This window comes from Pteronotus mesoamericanus, unplaced genomic scaffold, assembly GCF_021234165.1.
Source record: "Pteronotus mesoamericanus isolate MK-2021 breed Mesoamerican mustached bat unplaced genomic scaffold, CSHL_Meso_final contig_263, whole genome shotgun sequence".
Lineage (NCBI taxonomy): Eukaryota > Metazoa > Chordata > Mammalia > Chiroptera > Mormoopidae > Pteronotus > Pteronotus mesoamericanus.
Genome location: NW_026555112.1, coordinates 399,340 through 423,637, shown reverse-complemented (window position 1 = coordinate 423,637; position 24,298 = coordinate 399,340). Strand labels below are relative to the sequence as shown.

The window sequence follows — 24,298 nt, the reverse complement described above, 5'->3', positions numbered from 1 at the left end:
TTATGCCCCTGGTCTAGTGATTTTGCTGGGATGTAATATCCCGTGATAAGGATGTATCAAAATGTACTTCTCTAATCTGCTAATGGATATGTAGGAGGCTTGCCATCTTTGCTTTGCAAACAGCTCTGCTATGCATATTTGTGGCCCCCTGGAGCCAGTGCAAGAGGCAGGGCAGAGCCGTGGGCTCACGCCTCTGCCCCTCCACAGAGAAGTCACTCTGCAGGGTGCCCCTGGTCCACACCCTCACTCACACTTGGCCTTGGAAGGCTTTCTGACTCTTGCCAACCTCATGGGTATCAGTTGGCATCTCATTGTAGGTTCGATTTACATTACCTTATTTCTGGGGATGTTGAAACGCTTTGCAAGCATTTATTGGACATTTGGGCTTCCTGGTCCATACATTGTCCTTTCCAAATTCTTGTCCATTTCTCTATCCTCCCATTTATTTGGAGGAGGTCTTTGCATATTCTGACTCCCAACCTTAACGTGCTATATGCATTGCAAATGTCTTTGCCAGTCTTTGGGATGCCTTTCAATCAGCTGCAGCTTTTAATAAACAGAGTTTTTATTTTAATGTAGCCCGATGTCTTCTCTAGTGGCCTGTGCTGTTTGAGTGAGTGTGGCTTCCAAAGCAGTCCTTCCTGGCTCCCAAGTTCATAAAGATACTCGCCTACCTTTTCTTCTAAAGCTTTTTAAGTTCTGCATTTGATATTCAACTCTTTACACACTTGGGATGGATTTCCGGGCGTTGAGGGGTGCAGACTTCTTCAGTTTTGTGAGATACGGATTTGACATAGTCCTCCCCAGACCACGTGTTCTGGAAGCCTCTACCAAGGAGCTTGCTCCGCCTGCCTTTTCCCCCTGGGAGCAGTACCACCTGCCGCGCGGCCAGGGTCTCTGTGTGTGTCTACCCCTAGCTTCTCTGCCTGTCGGTCTATCCGTCCACCCCGGAACAAGTGCAGCATCGTCTTAATTTCTGAAATTCGGTGTCAGAGATCTTTACACCCGGTCAGGCAACCTCTCCTCTCTTGAACTTTTTCAAAAGTGTTAGTTTTAGCTCACTGTTTGCTCTTCCATATAAATTTTAGAATAAACTTGTCAAGTTCCAAGAAAAACCATGCCAGGATTCCAATTAGAGTTCTGTTGGATTTATAGAGGAGTTTGGGGAGAATTGACATCTTTATAAAGTCCGTCTTCCTACCAGTAACACATTCCAGTTCTTCTTTATATCTTTCAATATAGTTTTATGATTTCCCCCCAGGAAGACCATGCACATTTTTTCATAAGGTTTATTCCATGATACTGAATCAATTCACTATCATTGTAACTAATACTTTTTTAAATTGCATCTTCTGTTTGTAGCTTACATGTAGGAAAAATGCCCAATTTTGCATATTTGACTTATACATACAGCAACCTGGGTGGAAATTCTTATCATAATTTATCTAAAGATTTTGCTACTAACGAGTCTAAAACTGTCTTTGTAGACAGCCTTATCATTTGTAAAAAGTGACAGTTTTATTTCTTCCTTCTTGGTTTTTATGATATTAATTCCTTGGGTTGTCTGGAGCTTTCACTGCGACATTAAATAGACTCAGCGACAGTGGGCATCTTTGTCTTATTTCTGATTTTAAAAAGAGTGCGTCTGTGTTTCGCCATTGAACACGATACAGGCTTTGGCAGCTATTGTCAGAGAACATCCCTGCTATTCTTAGGAACAACAATTTTGTTTTGCTTCTGTCTTAGGTATTTAACTTTATTGAATGCTTTTCTTCCCCATATCTATGGACATGTTGTGAATAACATGAATACATTTTCTAGTGTTCGATACCCTGCGCGTTCCTGCAGACACCTAACTTGACGCAGGGAATGCTGCGGACGGAACCTCCGTGGCCATTCTCCGTTGCTGCTCTGAGCAACCGAGCTCCAAGGCTCGCAGCCAGCCAGCTCAGCCAGCTGAAGACCATGTTTTTCCATCTCCCCTGCAGCAAGGTACAGTCCCATGACTAAGTCTGGGAGAAAAGGGGGGTGAATGGAAGTGACATGCGCAACTCCTGAGTCACTGTCTCCTTGAAGGTGAAACCATTTGTCCTGTGCATCTTTTGCCTCTCTTCCCTGCTGACTAGGAAATGGAAATGCTGGCAAAGTCCTGGATGTGTGGGGGATGGAAGGTCAAGACCACGCACCTCTGGACGGGGGAGCAGAATACACTTTTTCTTCTTAAAGCTACTGTGTTATGGGATCCTTCTGTTATAGCGGCTTCAGTGGCGTCATAGTAATTGTCTTTCATGTGTTGCTGGCTTCAAATTGTCAAAATGGGACAGAGGGTCCCATGTGTATCAGTGAAAATGGCCAGTGAATTTCCTTGCTCATATTGTCCTTGTCTTTTTTGTGGGGGTGGGGGGAAGGGCACCAAGATTATATTAGTTTCATTAAATGAGTTGGCAACATTTGTAAGGCCATCAGGGTCTGGTTCTGAAATCATGAGGGAGGCAGAAGAGGTAGACTTTAAACTAGAAATTTAATTTCTTTAAAGGCTATAGAATCATTTAGAATTTCTATTACTTCTTACTCATCTTTTATATATTTTTCTAGAAATATTTAATATATTTTTCTATTTTGCTTGGATTTTTTAATTTGCACATCTTTTTAATATCTGTTATATTCCTTCTTTTTATCTTATAATAATTATTTTTGTTCCTAACTTTTGTTTTTAATTGGTCCCAAAATTATTAAAGTTAATTATATTAATCTTTTCAAAGAACCAACTCTTGGCCTTTTTAATCCTTTTTACAATACAATTTTATTCCATTTATTTAAAACCCGTTATTATATTTGATATTTTTTTCCTTTGGGCTTCTTCCAATGTTCTTACCTTACTTCTCAGTTTTGAGTGCTTCATTCATGAATTTTCAACCTTGTTTTGCTCCTAACGGAAGCTCTTAGGGCTATAAATTTTCCTCAAAGCCTACTTTAGCTACAACCAAGTTTTTAAAATTTGTGGTAAAATATACATAACATAAAATTTACCAAAACCTACAATTTTAATATGTAAGATTTTATTATGGTTTCGTTCTAAGTATTTTTAATTTTCATTCTAATTGTCTTTTTGATCAACGCGTTCTTTGACAGCGTGGTGTTCATTTTCCAATGTTGGAAAATGGGATTGTCACCTTTGTGCTCTTGTTTCTTTAATGGTATTGTGGTCCAAGAACTTAGCCTGACTCTTTTACATTTGTTGAGATTTGCTTTGTGCGTGGCCTAGTATGGGATGTATTTTTCATAAACATATAGCTATTCGGTGTTCCATCAATGTCTAATAAATCAAAGATGCTAACTGTGCTGCTCAGACCTTTTCTATCGTTACAGATAGTTTCCATTTGTCTCGCTTGATCCCTGCCTAGTGAGAAAAGTTCATTAACTCCCCCGACATCATGGAGACCTTGTCAATTCCCCTTTCCACTGGGTTGCTTTTTACTTTGGCTTCATAAATCTTTATGCTCTGTCATCAAATGCATACGTCAGAATTACTATAGCTTCCTAAAAAGATTAACCCTTTATTAAAATAGCAGCCAACATTCTTTAAGTCTTCACTATAGTCTAAGGTCAGGCACAGAGGGGGCCCTCAATAAATTGTTATAGAAATAGGAGCTTTTGGGGTGGGTGCCCTCAGGGCCTCTGGCAGGCCCCTGGAGGCAGTGCTGGGAGCCCCTGTGTCTGGCGGTCCCCTCTGCCTCGGGTCAGTGCCATTGCAGCCTCACAGCCAAGAAATGTCAGAGCGGGTGGCCAGCTCCAGGCAGACAGTTCCCTGTGGCTGGAGCCTGGTCTCCAGCCGGCAGGGTCCTCCCGGAGTGCCTGAGGTCTGGGGTCAAACTCCTGGGGCGCTGATTCACACAGACACTGGTGACTTTCCCCACCCGACCCCCACCCCGAGGCCGATGGCCTGGGCCGCCCATCAGTGCAGCCATCTCCTCCTTCCTGCTGGAGGAGCCTCCTCGGGTCCAAAGTCTCCACGGGGCAAACCCGAGGCTCCGGGAGGGGATTTCGTCCTAGGAAACTCCCATGAAGCCCTGGGTACAGGGTGCTGGGAATTCCTCGTCTCCACTGGGGGCTTACCTCTGCCCCGGGTCAGCTTTTGTGCCCCAGACACAGCCAGAGGCGAGTTCCTGCCGCCCCCACAGGCCGCCCTCTGTGCAGGTTCCCGGGCAGGTGCACCCCTTCCTCTTTTCCGTCACCCGCCTGCTCCCCAGGCCTTTCTCTCTACACCCTCGGCAGCCGCCTTGGCCACATGAGGCCCTGTCCCTGTCCCCAGGCCTGCTGGAGAAACCCCTCACCCCACCCGGGCGCCCATGGACCCCTTGAGCTCAGCAGTCGTCCCCGCTCCCCATCCCAATGCAACACAGCCATCCCTCTCCCCCAAACTGGGACCTAGACAGCAAACATTTTACTAAGTTCCTTCATTACATTTTAACATTTTCAGACTAGCATTGAATGAGTAATATATTCACATGGCCCAGAATTCAAGAGGTACAGAAAAGCGTATCACAGTGAGTCACCCTCCCAGCCCGGCTCCCGGCTCCCTGGTCGCCTGCTAGGAGGCCACCTCCTTTGCCAGTTTCCCGTGAGTCCTTCCGGAGATATCCCCGCAGACAAGAAGCAGTCTTTACTCGCTTTCTCTCGCCCGAAAGGGAACGCAGATGCCAGGTGTCCGGCACCTGGCTGACTCCCGCAACTGTTCGCCCTGGAGTCTGTTCTGCAGTCCTTCCCAAAGGGCTTCCTCATGCACTGTTGCCGCTGAGCTGAGTGGAATGCCACTGTTCGGGCGCGAGAATTCACCTGATGCGTTCCTGGGGAAGAACAGGTGAGGTTCCCCCAACATTTGCCTACTCCAGCTGCGCAGCCATGTGTACCGAGCAGATGCCCTTTTGCAGAGGGGCAAACGTCTGAAGGCTGCCTCCCTTCCAGAGGGTTCCTGGGCGACAGAGTCATTGGTGCCAGACACCCTCCTTGGAGGCTGCACCCGTTCGCCCTCCCACCAGCAATGCATGAAACCTCAGGTTCCCCACCTTCTCATTGACACAGTCTTCGAGATAATGTTCTTATTTTGATACTCCAGGAGGCAAAAAAAAAAAAAAAGATATGGCGATGGAGGCTTAATTTGCATTTCTTTTAGTACAAGCGAGCATTTTTTCAAAGGGTTAGAAGCTGTCTGTATTTCCCTTTCCTGTGAATTGTGCTTCCCTGCCCTTTGCCCATTTTCTTACTTGGTGCTGGTGCTTTCCATTGATTTCCATATTAAGCAAATCAGTGCATTGTGTGTCACAGGCGTTACAACCACGTTTCCCCCGAACGCCCCTGGCTTCACTATCAGTGGCAGGAGCCGTGCACACGTCACCATAGTCATGTCGGTCAGTTCCTTGGCTTCTTCTTTTACGGCTACTGGGTTCTTTGTGATCCTCCGGCCGCTGCCATGCTGCAATGACATTTTAAAAGCATCCTTCTATCACTTCTCCTTGTAGTGTTATGGTTTAATTTTTTTCTACTTGGTTACTTGATACCTCTCCTCTTCCCCCGCTGTAGAAGGTGAGATACGGATCCTATTTTATTTCTTGCTTGATGGCTGCCCAGTGACCAGCCCCATTTATCCTAACAATGTATTTCCTCCCCCCGGGACTGACAAGCTACCTTTATCTCATTCTAAATTTTCACGCATCTCGAAAGTGGTTCCCGGGCCAGGCAGCTTTCCCAGCTCTTTCCCGTCTCAGTCCGGCACCCAGGCACCTTCAGGGTCCTGTGGTTTCTCATCTTTCTCGAGGCTGCCTCATTCTCTCACTTTCCGCCCCGCAGCTTTGGCTCGGGACGCAGCTTTTCTCCCCAGAGACGGTTAGAGATGGAGGTGTCAGTGCTGGGGACGGAGGGAGGGCCGTGAGCTTTCCCAAATGGTAATGGGATCCTGGCTTCCCTCGGAGGAGGGCCCCATTCTGTTGAAGGCTCTCCACGCTCCTCCGGCCCATGTTCCTGCTCACTCTCTGCTTCCCTTTGTCACTGCCAGGCCAGGGCCCTGGAAGGTCTTCACATCCCACATTCGATGTGCCCCTGCGCCCATCATTCCCTCCATGCAGAAGTCCCCGTCCTCCCGTCCTGCCTGACCACATCTTATTTCTTCTCCAAGATGCCTTAGCCCCGCCCCTGTCCTTGTCAGGGAGGGGCTGGAGCAGGGACCCAGACCCCTGCCTCTTCTTCCAGCTCAGGCATGAACAGGATCCCCAGCGAACAAGCCGACTGCCAGACAGAGGCGAGGAGGGGGAGCCTCCACTCCGTCCGGGGCACCCCCACCTCCTCCAACGGACGGGTCTGGGCTTTGATTCCCACCATCCACTCCCTCCTCCGTGGACCGCCCTCCTCAGCCATCTAACTCTGTCGCTCCTGCCTTTCTCCTCAAGCACTGGCCACGGGCGTCAGTCCTCCGGCTCTGCCCACGCTGACGATGGTGGGCCAGTGGCTCCTGATGCTGCTGGCCCAGGGTGTGGGGAGGTGGTCCCCTGCCGGCCCTGGTAGGCTGATACGGTTCATCTTTTAACTCGTTAACAAGCTTGTCCTGGGGCCACTCCCTGGGGAAATGACAACAGACCAAGAGAAGTCCCTGCCCCCAGAGAGCTCCCATCCCAACAGGAACACAGACAATAAACAGAATAATGAATAGAAGGATGACACGGGTGGTGAAAAGTGCCATGAAGTAACAAAGGGAGCTGAGAAGAGAATGCCAGAGAAGGGGAGAGAAACCAGACTGAGCTCCGCAAAGATGGGGAAGAACGCGTCAGGGGAAGGGCCTGCCAAGGGCTAAGGTGGGAAGGAGCTTGGAGTGTTTTCAGGAGCAGCAAGAAGGCCCGTGGGGCTTGAAAGAAGTGCCCAAGGCAGAGCGGCCAAGGAGGGCCTGGAGGCAGACACTAGCAGCGACTTTGCATTCATTCTGTGAGCTAGAAACCAGGAGATCCGAATCTAGGGGTCGCCCTCTAGTGGCCATATGAGGAATAGACTACAGTAAGACAAGGGCAGAAGCTGGGAGATTGCTGTCGCTGAGGTATCCACGCGGGAGCAGACTGAGGCCCGGACCAAGGAGGTGATAACGGAGGATGTGAGAAGTCACCCAAGGTATATATTGTAGAGTCTGCAGGGTCTGATGGAATCAAAGATGGTGCCAGTTTCATTCTTAGCAACTTGGCAGGTAGAGGTTCCATTTAACCAGGAAGGGGGTGACGATGGGAAGAGGGGGTTTGCAGGGTCGAGGATGGAAGCTTCCACTCCGGACATTTCAGCTGGGAAACCTGTTGGACATGGGGAGGTCAAGTGTGAGGTTGGATGATAAGTCCGAGGGGAAGGACCCTGGGTGGGGACATAAGCGTGGAGCCGTCCGGACGTGGCCAGTATGTAAAGCAGCAGGGGTCCCTCAGGGGAGGACGAGGCCGTGGTGTTAGAGGGCTCCAGTGGAGACGGAGCTCCAGGATCGACGTCCACTCAGGCCAGGCAGCCCCGAGCCCGGGACCCTGCAGCCTCCAGCAGGTGGCCTCCCTTCTGCCTTGAGCGAACGGCCAGCACTCCCACTGACAGCCCCGCCATACCAGCTGGGAGGGACCAGAGGGCACAGAGGGCAGAGAACCCCTTCCTACTGCATATCTGGGGGCCCATCTCTTCCCCCTCCAGGATTTCCCCGGCCTTTCCTTCAGCCCCACTCCAGCTTCCTTGCACTTGCTTTGGCTGGATGCTCAGCCCCCCCACCTCCTCCCTCTCTCTGCAGCTCAATCTCAGATCACTCTTCCTGCACAAGTTACCCAAAGCACTCTTAATTCCTTCCTTCATGGGGGCCTACACCTCCAGACCTGCCCCATCTACCCTTTCTAACTCCACTGTCCGATCGACAAGGTCGTTGTTCTCAGCCATCCCTTTGTCGACGCCTAGAGGGCGCTGTTTCACACACCCCTCTCCCCAGCCATTCTGTTCTGGAACTGCCAGCGCTTCCGGAGAAGACCTCAGCTTCCATTCCACCCAAACCCGTGTAGAGATGGCCCCGGTCCTCCTCCAGCTTCCTTCCTTTCCCACCTGTGGACCCGGGGCTGTGCGAGCAGGAAGAGTGGGGTGTGTGACACACATGAGTCATGACTGGGGAGCTGCAAGCACTTCAGTAATGTCAGGGTTACCGTGGCCTTGGGGCGGGCTTTTCCCTTTCCACCTTCTCTCCCCCGCCCTTTCTCCAGCACTTCCTGTGCTTTCTCAGGTATCGTCTTTCTCAAATGGACTCCTTCCCACATCAAGGCTCTCCCATCTTAGAAAGAAACAGTCCTGGCTTGGTCCCGGCGCTGCCCCCAGGGCCACCCACCACCCTCCCCTCCAAGCCTGGCCTCCCTGGAAACCCCTCCCCCGCTGCAGTTGGCTTCCTTCATCGCAAGACCAGAGCCAGACTTGAATACACAAAGATACAGGGTCCAGAGCCTGGACAAAGAATGGCTGGGGATCAGGGACCCCAGTGAGCCAAGGACACATTTGGGAGCGAAAAATCCATATATTCTGTTGAAGGGCTCAGCCCACTTCTGTGGATTAGGCCATGTTCTTGGAGGGCACCAAACGGGCTCCATAATTGGTGGCCCCTTGCAACCACTCCACTGAAACCACTTCCTCAAAGGTCACCTGTGACCTCCAGATTCCTAAATCCAAAGGCCACGTCCTGACCCTGTGTCAGGCATGTTTCAGTGTAGGAACGAACAACCACTCTGGGAATGTTAAGCCGAAAGGGATTTTATATGGACAATTAGATGCTTACAAAACTCTAGGACATGAGCTCTGAGTGAGGGGGTCCCCAGGACACCGCAGAGCTGACCAAGGGGAGCTGCTGCCGAGACCACAGCAGGACAGCGAAGCGCCAGAGGCCACCCCTGGAGACCCCATGTGGCTGCTCCTGGGCTCAGGGAGCTACTGCCCCCCTGCCCCGCTCCCATCTCTCACCCCTTAGGAAGCAGGTGACTGGACACAAGGGTACAGAGAGCAGCCACTGACTCTTTGACACCCACACCCGCTAGGAGGAGAGGACAGCCACCTTCCAGGCTCCAAAGTACAAGGAAGCGCAGCGGAGGGCGGGGAGGGCGGGAGTTGCGAGAGCCGCCCTGGCTGTCACAAGCCCGTTCTCCCAGCACCCCCACCCCCCGCGCATCACTCACCTCGGGGCAACTTCCCCCCTCTTCTGAGTACCTTTTAAATACTGCCTGGCACTGGCTTGGGCTCGCTGCCTGGCTCTGTGTGTCAGTGGACGCCACTCCACTGCAGCTGAGAGACCCAGCCCTGGATGCCTGAACACGCAGGGCCATGGCCTCGCTTGGCAGGGTGTCGGAGGAGGCAGCGCAGGCCGGACCTCACTCCACCCAGAGGACAGGGAGCAACCCCGAGATGTGGGCATGGCCGGCCGCGGGCTCCAGCTCATCCTACCTCACAGCCCTGGCATTCTTAGGCCCTGGGACCCCAGGCAAGACGCTTGGCTCTCTGAGCCTCGGTTCCCCATATCCATTTCACTAAATGTGTGGCGAAGAGAGAGCAATAAGTATGCATTTGAAACCAATAAATACTTTTAAATGATATATTTAAGTATTATGTGGATAAATTTAAATGTGATACTATATCAAATGGAAAGTGTGGATATTGAATGGATGTCACAGGTCACCCAGGAGGGGCAGCCAGGACACAAACTTGCGCCATCTAAAAGCAGGAGGCAAGCTCTTAACACTATGGGCAGATGGACGGATAGACAGGTGACAGAGGGAGGGACGGAAGCACAGAGAGGGGAAGCTGGAGGGCGGCTGGGAGGGCGGACTCGCTGGGTGGAGACAGGAGGGAGCCGTGAGAGGCGAGCCGGACTCCCCACCCCCTCCCTTGCTGGCTCCCCGAGGCAGGCCGCCCCTCAGGCACGGAACCTATGGGAAGCTAAAAATGCACTAATCAAGACAAATTATGCTTTATGTGATCACTTTATAAATCAAAAATCGATGCAAAAAATCATGATGAACAAAATATCAAAATAAATACATACATAAGTAAAAGTTATTTCTTGACATCTAAATACAGATTAGATCTTATCCCGCACCTGCACAACCTCATCCCCCTTACCCCGGTCCGGGCTCCCCACCTCCCCAGCACCTCCTACCTGCATCCACCCATCACCCCCGAGCATCTGCATCACTTCTCCACCCCTACCCTGAGGCCGGCAATGGAGAGTCAGGGAGGACCCCATGGAGAACAAAGGAAGACAGGGTGACAGAGCTGCCACCCTCTCCCAGCACCCAGCCCTGGCCCCTGCTACAGTCACCGTCCACAGACTCTGAGAGTGTCTGGGTGAAGGACCCTGTGAGGTTCCCGGCACCCCAAGCTGTGGCTTCTCTGAGTGGCATCCCCGAGGCCACCACAGGGGGGAGCCCGTGCGCTGGGTTTTGGTCTCAGGAAACAGAAAAGGGGCGAGGGAAGCGGCGAGACCCCTTCGGCCGCCCTGTCTGCCCAGGACCGAGCCTTTTTACTCTGCCCCGAGGGGTTCTAAGCCCTGACCGTGGCCACGCTTTGTACCTGCTGCCTTACGTGGACTGTGTCAGGAAATCCTTCATACGTCCCCTCTGGGAGCTGCCCTCATGATCCCGTTTTTGCAAAAAAGGAAACCGAGGTCCAGAGAGGGAGAATCCCTTTGGGGGGCAGCTGGTGGTGAGGGGAAGGGCCTCTATGACCGCCTGTACTGCACCCAGTGGGTGCCCTGCCCCCTGCGCTGGTCTCCACAGCCCCAGGGCCTGGCAAAGCATGTCCTGAGCAGGTCTCAGGAATGAACGAGCCAGCAGTCCCCTTTTACAGATCTGGAGACCAAGGCCCAGAACAGCTGAGTACTTCAGCTCCCACCAGCTGGGAAGGACAGCAGCAGCTGGGAAACCTGCACCTGCCCCAGCACAAGCCTCGTGCCCTCTGCCCACCCCGCATGGCCCCCAGCAAAGGCCCCGTGGCCTGGCCTGCAGACTCAGTGGGGCCCAGATGGGGCCTCTGGCAGGCAGGAGTCAGGAGTCCTTTGTCTCTCCACCTTGGAGCTGACTTCGGGCAAGTTGCATCTCTGTCTGAGCCTGGGGTCACGTGGCGGACCACCCCAGAGGACCAGCACGCTGGCAGCCTCGTCTGGGAAGAATATGTTGAATGACCATTTCAGGACAGGAAGAGAGAGGGAAGCCGGCACAGGAGGCTGAGAGGCAGTCAGGAGATTGGAGGGGATCAGAGAGTGTGAGTGAATGTCCAAGGGCACACAGCAGGCTGGTGGCCAAAACGTTAAGTCTGATCTCCCCTACCACAGCACTCATATTTTGCCTGAGATTTTTATTCTTTCTTCTTTCTTTCCTTCCTCCCTCCCTCTCTCCCTCCCTCCCTTTTATATTGAGAATTTATGTCTCCCAGACCATCACACGCATACACTAAAAGTTAGGGATATGAAAGTGGAAAATTAAGACCGAGGAGAAAAATGAAGTATGCCAAATGATGGGTTGCAATAGTTGAATTTCAAATTTGCCTGAGTTTCCCGGCAGCTGGAGTGAAAAGGGAAATAGGCGAGTTATTCAGTTCTCCTTACCGCAAAAAGGGAAATATGTCAGTTCCCCGTGAATGAGGCTTTCCTGACATAGCGCTAGAAGAAAGCTCGTGTGCGCTCCTCATGTAAGGAGGACCATGTGACCTCATGCCTGCAACAGCGAGCACAGACGTCATTTCCTCACTCCCCATAGTGACTTGTTTGCTGAAGGCTGATCTCAGAGTCCTTCAGCCCAGAGTGTGTCCTGACATTTCCACAGAGAGAAGAGGACACCGTCTCTCTTGCAGGAGTCACAGGCATCTGGGAATATGTTTAAACTAATGATTTCAGGCCCCTCCTGCAGAGATGGTCTCAGGAGTCAGAGGCCTGGTGGTTTGTCTCTTAACAGTCACGTGGGGCAATGCGGGGGCACATCCAGGTTTGGGGAGTCCTAAGGCCAGCCTTCCTACATTTCAGAAAAATAGGCTCTAAGGCAAGGCGCTCCCACTCACCAGGCCCTGACGCGCTTCCACAACCCGACAGGCAGAGCAGGGACCTACGAGGGACCAGCGGTGCCTCCACCGAAGCCCTCTCCAGGCCGGGCGCTCCGCCACCGTGCTCCCTGGCCTTCGTGAGCTAGTGGGACACAGCAGGTTCTCTGGTTACAGGACCTGAGCCCGGGGGGTCGCTGCCGCAGCTCGTAGGTGGAAGCCAGGGTGGCCCCTCAGGGCCCCATGACCATGCAGGTGGACCCAGAAGAGAGGCTGTCCTCCCAGCTGTGACACACGTCAGTCCATCACAAAACACAGCCCGAGCCTCACGGGTGACAGAGTAACAACATTCGTTCCCTCAAGAAGCATGTATTGAGCACCTACTGTGTGTGCCAAGTCTCTCCCTGGTACCTGGGATGCCACAGGGAACCGTGCCAACCACACCAATATATTTAACTATACATTAACCGCATTTCCTTAGTTTCTGTATTCTTGATGCCCCGGCATCTGGGGTCTCACTGTGGTCCCTCTGAGAGTGATCTTATTTCTAGAGGTGGTAAACGACAGACCTGCCAACGCTCCGTTCATACACAAACCAGCTAGTCTTGAGTCCATGCCCCCAACTTACCTCCTTGGTCTGGCTTTCCACCTCAGGAGGTGATATTCCTCCACCCTCATAATTCCAGGGTCATGTACTATGCAACTAGAGACCACCCCTGTGGCCCAGAGCCCCCCGAATTATTCCAGCAGCCAACCCTAAGTCAGCGCAGCTGCGTGCCCTGCCACGCCTGTCTCTTCCCCGGAAAACCACAGTAAAGGCTCTTGTCCAAACTCTCCGCTGGCTCCTGGTCCCCCAGCCGACCCTGGTGCTTCCCAGGGGACATTTTCAAACGCCCAGCCCTGTCCTCTTAGGCCACAGAAATGGTTCTGACACATTGATTTTCAAAACAGGGGGTCCCAGGGAGCCACAGCACGGGCCAGGGGTCAGGGTGATCCTAGGTGCCGTGGAACACGCAGCTGGGCGACCTCCCCGTCCCGCGTGCCACCTGGGCCATGAACACGGACACTGGGGCTGAAAAGATGAGAGCAAAATGACAGAAAAGGGCGCCAGGGGGTCCAAGAGAACATGCGGGAAAAGGTCATTTTGTTCAAGCTCTGTAATTATACTTTGGAGCAAAACAAAATGAGACTCCACAGCAGCCCGAACTTAACCCAAGTTTAAATACAGAGGTATTCGTGTCAGTCTTTCCAAGCACAGCCAAAACTCGGGCGGAGCTGCCTCCAGAAAGGCAGAGAATTGGCTCAGCCCTAACCACGCGAATGCAAAAGGCAGGACGCAGCTCCAGGCGGAATCCCTGCCTGTGGCAGCACCTGGGCTCACCGGGCTTCCCCCGCCCCCAGCCTGGTTTCCTGCTCTCTGAAGTGGGGAGCGGAGATGCCCTCGGGCCCTTCCCCGCCCCCAGCCGCCCTGCCCTGGCCCTCCTCTCCTCCTGGCAGGGACCCTGGGTCTCTGATGCTTTAACTGGCCCCCTTCTCTAATACGCCCTCCTCAGCCTTCCCCTCCACTCCAGCAGCCCCCGCCTCTGGTTCTCAAGCCACCTCATTGCCACCACATCCTCAGCTCCCCCTGCCTGATGCCTCTGCCTCACCGCTTCCCACCCCAACGACCCATTTGCTAACACGCTGGATGCTCAGAGACCTTCGCCTCCCCGCAAAGGGGACACTGCACTTCCCACCACTTCTTGGAGGGACCTCATCGTGGGGTCTTTGACCACACCTGGGTTTCTGCCTGTATCTCTGGCTGTCCTCTGTTTGTCCCTGTGGTGATCTCTCTCTTCAGAGCCCCACAGACTGTGCCTTGGTTTCTACAAGCAGCCCCTCCATCCCACCTTTCTGGCTGGGGGAGCCTGCCTCCCCTCTAGACGGTGCAAATGCCAGGTGCACTGTTTCCCAGGATGCTTTGCATCTGGGCGTGAGCATGGCCCTTGGACAAAGGAGGTGAGCAGAGCCCTCATGGGTGTGGTCAAGTAAAAGTGAGACTCCTGGAACTGTGTAGACATCCGGAGGCAGGGGAGGCGGTGGAGACGTGACACTGGGAGACGCTGCTTCTGGCTTCTCTCAAGCCTCAGCCCTGTCGCACAGCATGACCCCGCCACCTGGGCCTGCTGGAGACCTCCTGCTTCCTCCAGGCTCCTGCTGCAGTGAGCTGGGGAGACGGGTAGAGCCTGGGGCCACCTCTTTCCTGCACGTGATATGCACACATGCACTCGATGGGCAAGTGTGTATTTCTGTCCCCAGTAGAAGCTGCTGGGTTGGAAAAGGGAAGTGGGAGTCAGGGAGCAGCTGAGTGGAGGGAGGAGGCTCAGGAAGAGGAGGAGGAAGCGACCCGACAGGACTAGATCCAGGCCTGGACTTACCCCAAATCCCACTCTCATCCCATCCTATGGAGAGCAGGGCTGAACTAAGATGGCACCAGTCCTGTCAACTAAGACGCCATGTTCACAGCATGTGCAGTAGGGTAATGACTCAGAGGGATGATGCAACTCCTGGAGCATACGCAATGCATCATGGTAGGCAGCATGTGCGTATCAGAAGGGTAACGCCACCCTCTCAGAGTATGTACCACCGAGCAATATAATCAACATGCACTTATCAAGGGGGCACAAAACATGTACTTACATTAATCAAAGGCCGATGCAATATTGCATCATACAAGCGGATGAAAGCAAAAGCCTTCGAACAGACAGCTGCGACAGCCGAGGGGAGCTGAGATGACCGCAAGACACTCCGCTGCTCCAGTGGACCCTGCTCGAGCTGACTCTGAAGATGCTGTCGACTCTGCCTTGCAAGATGCTGACTGGCCACCTCCCAGACCCGGGTTTGGACTCTTGAGACTCAGGTTCATTTTCCCCTAATTCTCTTGTGTGATATCATTGTTGATTGTTTCTGAGTGATTATTATTGTATTGGGTTATTATAGATTTGGATCGAATCTGCATGAATAAAAGCCGAGTGAATAGCATGGTCCCCTGTGTTGGCTCCCTGTCATTCCTTGGTGCCGGTGCTGCCTGTAGGGCTAGTTGCTGTATAGGCGTCCCAGGGCCTCCAGTCAAGAATGAAGGCTGGAGGCTGGCTTCCAGGAGAGCCTATAGCACGGATACTCGAAAGGGTAGAGTATTGCTCACGACACATCTCAAGCCTCTGACCTTTGCTCATTATTTTTCTTAAAATTGGAACACTCTCCCCTCCCCTTCTGCAAAGCAGAAGCTCCTGACTGAACTTCCATAGGATTCTTTCCTTCCTTGTACTAATATCCAAGACTCCAGAGAGACAGTCCACTCTGTGAAGCCATCTCTGAATGGGTTAAGAACGGTTCCCACCCAGACTTATCCCTGAGTGCCGTTGGTGGCTGTTGAGTTTTCTGTACCCAGCACTCTGCTTGGGACAAAGTTTGCACTCAGGAACTCCTGGCCACCTACTCAGAGTGAAATGATGGCTGTCACCAAAAATCTGCCCTCGAAAGTCCACCACGCAAGGCCACCTTGGGTAGAAGCCCTTGGGCATCCAGAGAGCATGCATGTTTCCAGCCCACCAGGCTCTCGGACGTCGGGCAGGGCAGCACGCCTGTGATCGGCACACTGGGCTACGGAACTCACCTGTTTGCGTTTCCTCCTCATCTGCAGGGGCGAGAAGGAGGCATTCTTAGCTCCCCTTTGCAGGTAGGGGGAGACTCACAGCATAAAGTCATGTGCCCCAGGCCATACAGGTAGAGCTGGGATTTGAGCCCAAGTCCAGGGCTCATCAGGCAAGAGAGGAGATGACCTGCATGGGCCACCTTTGTTGAGAAAGCTGCTTTGACCCCACCCTGCTCAGCCCCCAGCTCAGGGTCCAGGCCGGTCTCCTTTGGCAGGAGGAGACTGACTTGCGGCACTGCCCCAAGCTCACCCTTCTGGCTGTTATCCTCTCTACCAGCTCTCGCCGCGTGCCCTCCACCCAGGGTCCTCCAGCTCCTGCTGCCTCTTCTGTGGTGGAGGTTGTTGAATAAAACATCCAAATACATAAAAAATACAAAGAAAGTTCAAGTCACCTTAAATCCCACAACAACGTCTGTTGACATTTTGGTGACCGTTCTTCCATCCTGTGTTGACATTTGAGGCATCAAATGGGTGAGCCAGGAGCCAGACCCACCCATTTTATTCGCTTTTACCTTGTTCTCCAGCTCAGCATATTGCAACTTCAGAAAAGAAAAAAAAACTAAGTGATTATTACTTTCATACAAAGATATATAAACTTACCTATTCTTGGAAAACAGAGCTCCCAAGTCTTCATGGCAACAGTCAGCTAGAACTGAGGACCAGCCGCCCACTTCATATGGGACAAGCCATTTCGTTTGCCACAGTTCACACCAGTCTCTGTTGTATCCCCAAGTAGGTTCACTTCCCTCGTTTACTTACCTTCCTGACCCCTGCGAGCATCCAGGTTAACAGCCCCTGCTCTAAGTGGGCACCTACAATAGCTAACACTCATCAAAAACCTACTCCATGCCTACCACCATTCAGACATGCTTGGTATGGGTTAATTTGTTTAATTCTCACAGTAATGATATGAGGTCGCCACTATTCTTATGCTCACTTTACAGATGAGGAAACTGAGGCTCAGGCAGGTGATGTCGATGGACCTAGAACATGGTGAGAAAATGGCAATGTCGGGATTTGAACCCAGGCAGTCTGGCTCCAGACTCTGCCTCTGACCCCCCTGTTAGAGACACATACCTTCAGCTATATGTTGAGACTAGTTTTCTAGGGTCACCTAAAAGAGCCTAGGGTCACCTCTATAACAAAAACTCAGAATAGCACCTGCTGTTTTTATCTGCCCAGGTTTCTTTACTTTGAGGAATTGCCCCTCTCCTGCTGGTTCTGGTGGGGCTTTCCATCCCCTCACCTCCCTTCTGGACAGTCATGTGACCCAGGCCTGACCAATCATGGTATTCCTCCCACACTGTTGCAGTGATTGGCCCAGAGACTGGTACATATTCCAGGCCTAGCCAATCAATGTCTTTCCCTGAGATTTTTTTTTTTTTTTTTGATAGGCCCTCTTTCTGAAGTCAAAGGTGATTTGATTTGAGCCTGGAGCTATCCGTGGCCAGGCTGACTGCCCTATGGGGAAAACCCATCTAAAGCCAGAGAAAGAAACAACTAAGACAAGGAGAATGAGGGGGAAGAAAAGAAGGCAGGGGCGGTGGGGAGAGTTAAGGAGAGAGAGAGAACGTGCAAGGATATTTGAGCCTCTGGTATTCATATCTGCAAGGCCAATGCCATCCCCGACTCTCCAGGGACTGAGCCAGTAAATTCCAGTTTAAGCCAGACTGAGTTACAGTTACTTAAAACCAAAAGATGCTTGAATTCTATCATCGTAATGACTCACACTGGCCCATAGTCTGCTTGCAGCATAATTTATTAACCATTCAGCCTCTGAGGAGCGTTGGATTCTTCCCCAATTCCCCGGCTATCAGTGATGCTGCAAGGAGCCCCCGCATGCTCACGCCTTTCCACACGTGTGCAATAATCTTATTAGGGGCAATTTCTAGACTTGAACTTGAACATCAAAGTGTGCTCCACTGCTCTTGACCCCCATCCCTACCTTTGGCTTCCTGAGTCATGGACCCTCACTGAGTCTAACTTCCTTCTGTCCCTTTGTGCTATAGGTTCCCAGTAAGTCTTGTGGCCTAACCAGGCAAGGAATGAAATGGCAGGTCTGCGGGGGGAATCAGGCGCGTTTGAAGAGCTCCTGGGCTTCCAAAGCCCTGTTTGCTTCTTGGGACTCACAGGCCAGAGGCAGGAATGCTCAGCAGTTCCAAGACGCAGGAATGCTTCATCTGGCAGACAGAGGCTGCCTCCAATTCTGAGTCATTAGAAAAAATGAGAAATCCGAGAAAATTATGAAGGGGAAGGACTTCAGAGATTATTCATCCCAGACACATACCCTGTCCACCACCTGCTATATCCTATCTAGCTCAGCTGACTCAACCATGCGCCCCATGAGCGCTGGGATTTTTGTCTGTCTTGTGCCAATGCCAAGAATGCCACACAGCACATAGCAGGGCTTCAATAACCGTCAACTGAATGGGTAGAAGGATGGATGGATGGATGGGGTACTCTCACTATGTGACACAAATGGGCTCAAGGGCAGATTCTGCCCCTTACTCTAAGTTCCCTCCCTCTCCAGGTCTAGTCGTCCCATGTGTAAAATGAGGTCATTAAATTAGACTACCTCTAAGCTCCTTCCAGTCTCTTACTCACGAGCCAGTTGTGACCAGGTGAGGAATCCTGAGCTTTGGGGCCAAGAGAAAGCATCATCCATACAGTTCTGCTACGACTTGGGGTGTCTGCACAAGTTCGGAGTGGAAATGAAGTCAGAAAACACAGGGCTTTAACCTGAGCTTTGCCTCTTCCTGGCTGTGTGACCTTGGACAAGTGACTTAAACTCTCTGAACTTAGCTTCCACATCTATAAAACAGGGACTGTAAAACATTTCATTCGCTTGTGGAAAAGATGAAATGAGATAGCGTACAAACACTTCGCACAGTGCCCGGCACAGAGTGAGAACTCTATAAATGGTGATGGTGGTCGTTTGGACCCTCCCGGATCCCGTATTCGAGGAATGCCGTGTGTTGTCCCATAACCAACTATGAGCCTCCATCTAGGAAACCTGGACAAAGCGGAGCCCTACTTCAGGAAGAAGGGCTGACCTCAGGCCAGAAAGATCCTCGAGAAGATCCCTTTAAAGGGAGCCTTTCCCATCTTCATCCTTCTTCCTGCCTGAAATTCAGGCACAATGGCTGGAGATCAGGCAGCCACTTTGGACCATGAGGAGACCTTGAGGAGAGAAGCAGAAAGTTAGAAGGGGCCTTGATCCCCGATTACCAGGCTTTGGTTACCTACTTTAGGCTTCTTTATTGCAAGAGATAAACATACCTCTAATTTCTTTAAACTATTATTTGGATTTTCTGTTTCATGTAAACAAACCTAATTTTATTTCTTCCCAGTTTGTAGATGGAAAAAAAAAGAAAAGAAAAGAAAAGAAAAAGCAAAAACAAGGCTCAGAAGGGAGAGATTCACACAACTAGCAAGTGCTAAGTCAGGATTTGAATCCAGATCTCTATGGTTCCCTTGTCATGGACTCTACCAAACCCTTTGTCGCCCATGATGAGAGTGCCCCGCCCTCCCAGGCTACCCGCATGCCAGCTGTTAGACAGGACGAAGGCTGGAGGAGCTGGGGCAAGGGAGCTCTAATCACAGAAAACTTTACAGAGGAGGTGGTATTTGAGTTGGGTCTTAGAGAATAAAATAGTAATAATAACTGAACCAGCCCTTCAGACAAAAAGGGATGCCCACACTGTGGCCCTGGGCTAAGTACGGCATCTGGGCGTATGTCAGGGGTCCCCAAACCACCCCCAGGTTCCGTGGTTCACCAGGAGGGGTCACATAACTCAGCATACAGTCTTACCTGCGCATGCATGACCTGTCACAGCGAAAGAATACAAAGCAAAATCAGCAAACAAACAAACAAAAAATGCCTGAGGTGAAGGCCAAGGGGACCAAGCGTGAGCTGGGTCTCCTCCCAGCGGAGTCACACAGAAGGCACTTCATCCCTCCAGCAGCAAACTGTGAAAACACATCAGGGATCAACCAGGGAGCTTGGCAGAGACTCAGTGCCCACGGTTTTTCCCAGGGGGCCGGCCACGCAGGCCCAGCATGTCCCAAAATTCCCGACTCCTGGAAGGAAGGCAAGTGTTTAGTATGAACCAGATTGTTTGCGCAAACAGCGTGGGTGCAGCGGGTCCTCTCCTCAGGGGATGGCAGGATCCCCCGAAACCCGAGCTCCCGGGTGCCAGCTGAGGGCTGAACCCACGAGCTGCCTTTCTAAGGACAGCAGCCTCAGGCCCGCCGTGCTGGCGCCTTTCTGCACAGCAGTGACACCTTCTATCCCATTTCTCTTTGAAGTGACCTGGGAAATGGTTTCTGATGTCTCTAACCCAGATTTGTTGGGAAAATATTAGTTTGCCATGGAGATCATTTCCACGTTGCCTAGAGAAGAGCCCTGAGCCATGCAAGAACCTGGGGAGGGGTCGGTCCAAGGAGCCCCGAGAGCACGGGCTGCCTTCCAGGGCTGAGCGGGCCGCGAACCCAAGTTCCGGTCTGGCCGAGCGCGTCCCAGGGAGGAGCCTCGGTTTTCTCTTCAGTGCAAAGAAGACCCTGGATTTCATCTGCATCAGTGAGCTCTTGCTGCACAACAAACCACCCCAAAAGTCGGTGGCTTAAAACAGCAAAGTTTTATTATTTCTCACAGTTCCACGGGATGGTGATCTGGGTTGGGCTCTGAGTAGTGGCTCTTCTTCTAGCGTTGCCCGGGCTCACCTGTGAGGCTGTGACCAGGTAGCATGGAGGACAACGGGGACTTCCTCCCTGTGGTCTGTCTCTCATCCTCCAACAGGCTGGCCCAGGCCGGTTCCCATGGCAACTGGGCAGGGGTCAGAAAACACGGGCGGGAGCTACAAAAGTTCTTAAGTCCTGGTCTTGAAAGTGAGGTAGCGTCACATTCTGGCGGTCCAGGAAAGACACAGCCCAGCCCAGACTCAAGGGGAGAAGAAATGGCCTCCCCAGCTTGGGCGGAGTGGCAGGGACAGCACAGAGGGGTGTGGGTACAGGGAGGGGTAAAAATTACAGCTAACTTTTCATTAACCACACCATTTTTTCTATTCTCGTTTCAGTCATTTATTTTGCATACTTGAACACCTTTTATGTCCCCACCATTTGCCAGGCACAGACTGATGGGGAAACAGATGAATAAACCAATATGTGCCACAAAGCTATAAGGCAAGAACGTTTATTGTATAGATATTTCTTTTTTTTTTTTTAGATTTTATTTTTATTTTATTTTTAGAGAAGGGAAGGGAGGGAGAAGGAGAGGGAGAGAAGCATCAATGCGTGGTAGCCTCTCACACACTCCTTACTGGGGACCTGGCCCTCAACCCAGGCAAGTGCCCTACACTGGGAATCGAACCAGCGACTCCTTGGTTCGCAGGCTGGCACTCAATCCACTGAGCCACACCAACCAGGGCTGTTTTATAGATATTTCTTTATATTACATTTTTTTCTGCAACTTACCAGAGAATGAACAAGGAATAAAATTGTGAATTTTAACCAAAGAAGAAAATTGAAACCAAAAGGGGAAAGAAGATAGTTTTTCATGACCCACAGTGTCCCTGCACCTTACACATATTATCTCCCTCCATCTTTTCCTTGATCCTTTTACAAATAAGCAGCCTGAGGCTCACTGCAGATCATTGATTTGCCTAAGTTCACTCAGAGCTGAATGGCAAAGCTGAAAGCCACACGGTTGAGTTTGACCCCAGATTCCGGATGCTCCGATAGAACAGCTGTAAAGGGAGCTTGAGATCTGACTATGCATTTCCTAGCCGCCTAGGGGAAAAGGGAAACTAAACATATTGCCCAACTGGTCCCTAGCAAGGGAAAAACCAGACACTTCATTCAGGAGAAGCCAAATCCTTCCTAGCACTGAATTCACTTTTCTTTTCTAAGGTGGAACCTGGGGCTCAGCTTCTGGGCCAAGCTGAGTGGCCCTTCATTTTATACGTGAGGAAGTTGCTGAGTAAATGCCCCTTGCTTCCTGGAAAAGGTTCTGGCTTCCAGTGTCGTCTTCTGTGCGTGTGTGCGCGTCCGTGCGTCTTGCTTTCTCTTTTTATCTTCACCCCTCCTCCTGTCTCTTGGTCTCTTTAACTTCTATCCCTCCCTTGCTCGCACCCAAAATGTTGAGAGAGCCTGCTACTCAACTCCGTTGCTCTTGTTGTTGTTGTTGTGGGGTTTTATTTTTTTTCTTTCTTTTTTCTTTTTTTTTAGGAAGTGCTACTACATCAAGAGCTCACATACACACCCCAGTAGGACAGGACTTCCTCCTCACACAGGGCGGGGCGAGGCCAGCGGGAAGGGGCCTGTTAGAGCTGAGGTGGCACATCTCTGTCTGGCCAGCTTGAGTGGCAGCTGGGTCAGCAGTTCGGGGGAGCACTGACCACTCTTCCCTGGAGGCTTCGGAATGAACTTGTGCCACCCAGGTAAGCACCTGGGGCCAACCTCTCTGGCCTCAATTTCCTCTTCTGTAGGGTGGGGATAACAGTGCCTGTCTCAGAGGATCCTGGGAGGACCTGGTGTGTAGACAGATGCAACACAGGTGGGAAAGGCAGGAGCATGCAACCAACACTTGTGGGCTCAGGCTGGCTGCCAAGCTGTGCCCCAGGGACTGGGAACACGGTGAATCCCGCGGGCGCTGGCCCTGCCTTCAGTGGAGAGGCAGGCAGTCAGCACATCAATGTCCCATGTCAGATGGTAACAAGCAGAACAAACAACAGGAAAGTATGATGAGGAGAATGGGAGCGCGTAGTGGAAAAGGCCTCACGAGCAGAGACCTGCCCAGGCCGGGTGGCTCAGTAGGTTGGAGCGCTGTCCCGGGCACCAAAAGGCTGCAGGTTTGACTCCTGGCTGGGAACGTGGGGGAGGTAACCTATCGATGTTTCCCTCTCACGTTAATGTTTCTATCTGTCTCTCTCTCCCCACCTTCCTGTCTCTTTTAAATCAATAAACATATCCTCCAGTGAGGATTAAAAAAAAAAAAAAAGCAGAGATCTGAGGGAGGGGAGGGAGTCATCCTTGTGGGTTTCTGGGGAAAGAATATTCCAGGAAGACAGAGCAGACAGTGCACGTGTGGGGCTGAGAAACATTGTTTGTGTCGAAGGTGGCAATGTTGGTCACAGTGATGTCTGTCTGGGTGGTACAAAGTCCCCGAAGCCCCTGTTTGGCCTTTGGGGAGAGAGGTTGGCCTACGGGGAGGCAGGAGCAACCACCTGAGGCGCATGGAGGAACCAGGGACGAGCAGCAGGGGACCGTGGCTGAGACCCCCCCCCGCAAGAGCACATGTCCTGGAGGGAAAGAAGAAGGGAAGCTGTGCAGCTGGGATGTGACAGCGTGAACGGCGCTGTGTTTCTCTGAGACAGAGGGAAGAGGGGCCCATTCCCTGTGCCCCGCCTCTCAGAATGTTCTGGCACTGTCTGGGAGTCCTGCAGACAGGGGCCGCTGGAAGCTGACCGACTCCCCAGGTCCAGGCAGTGCCAATCTGTTAGTAACAGACGCTTCCTTCAAATAAAATCTAACCCAGAGCAGTCGGACCCTGCACCCCGGGAGCCCACACCCCACAGCGAGAGAGCCCCAGGTCCAGGTCACCACCCCCAGGAGAGAGGCAATGAAGGAGGCCCGGCCCGGGGAACAGTCCTGTGGAGGCAGACCGCTCCCACCCCCCGACTCCCTGCCCAGTGCTCTCTCCCTGACCCCCTGGCTTCTCCTGGGGGCTTTTGGGGGCAGGAGACTCACAGACAGCACGGGCTCAGTGAGAGCCTCTTAGGCAAGGACGACCGGGCGAGGGGCAGCGCCTGGCTCAGGGTCATTCGGAAGATGAAGGGGCAGACGAGATAGTGAAGTAACCCCCCCCCCCCCCGCCCCCCGGCCCGTACCTGTCTTTCCATCATTATCACTTTGCTCTCCGCAGCTTTCGCCTACGGGGCCCTGAGGGACAGGGATGGTTGTCCCCATGATGCAGATGAGGAAACTGAGGCTCACCAGAGCACACCAGAGGAGAGCACTGACTTGCCCAAATTCAGGTGGCCAGTAAATGGCAGAATAGGAGGCAAGCCCCTGAGAGGAGAGAGAACCGCGGCTACCTTGGGCTGTAAGAGGGAGGGGTTCCGGGGAGGCCAGAAGGGGCTCCCTGCTTTGCTTTAGGCTGAACCTGGAAAGAAACAGACTCTGTGCAGTGGAAAGAAATAGATTCAATGCAGTCGACAACAGCAGTCGGTTGGAAGAGCTGAGGTCTCCATTGATTGGTTCTTCTGTTCACTCATTCATTCTATAAGCAGCCGTCTGGCTGCTGTGCAGGGCTGAGGGCAGCAGTAACCCAGGCATGGGACCAGCCCTGGGCGCTGCTGGCCTGCACTGTGGCGGAGGCAGGGCCTATCGGCAGGTAACGGCCCAGGACAGACGTGCAAATGGGCACAGGCCTGGAGCACGGGAGGAAGCCACTCTTTGTGCATGAGCAGGGGAGATCTGGGAAGACTTCTTGAAGGAAGCAGAAGGAGAAAGGGAAGATCATTCCTCTGTTACCCAGACTGGGTC

At 52.1% G+C, this 24,298-nt stretch overlaps 1 protein-coding gene across 1 annotated transcript in view; it reads left to right on the top strand.

The window, feature by feature from the left end:
• The first annotated feature begins 22,060 nt into the window (after positions 1-22,060).
• CYTH4 (cytohesin 4) overlaps positions 22,061-24,298 on the top strand; it is a 29,583-nt gene continuing 27,345 nt past the window's right edge. Inside the window, exon 1 of the mRNA XM_054574420.1 lies at positions 22,061-22,191. Within this exon, the coding sequence (XP_054430395.1) occupies positions 22,173-22,191 (19 nt within the window). The 5' untranslated portion in view covers positions 22,061-22,172. The remainder of the gene's footprint in view (positions 22,192-24,298) is intronic.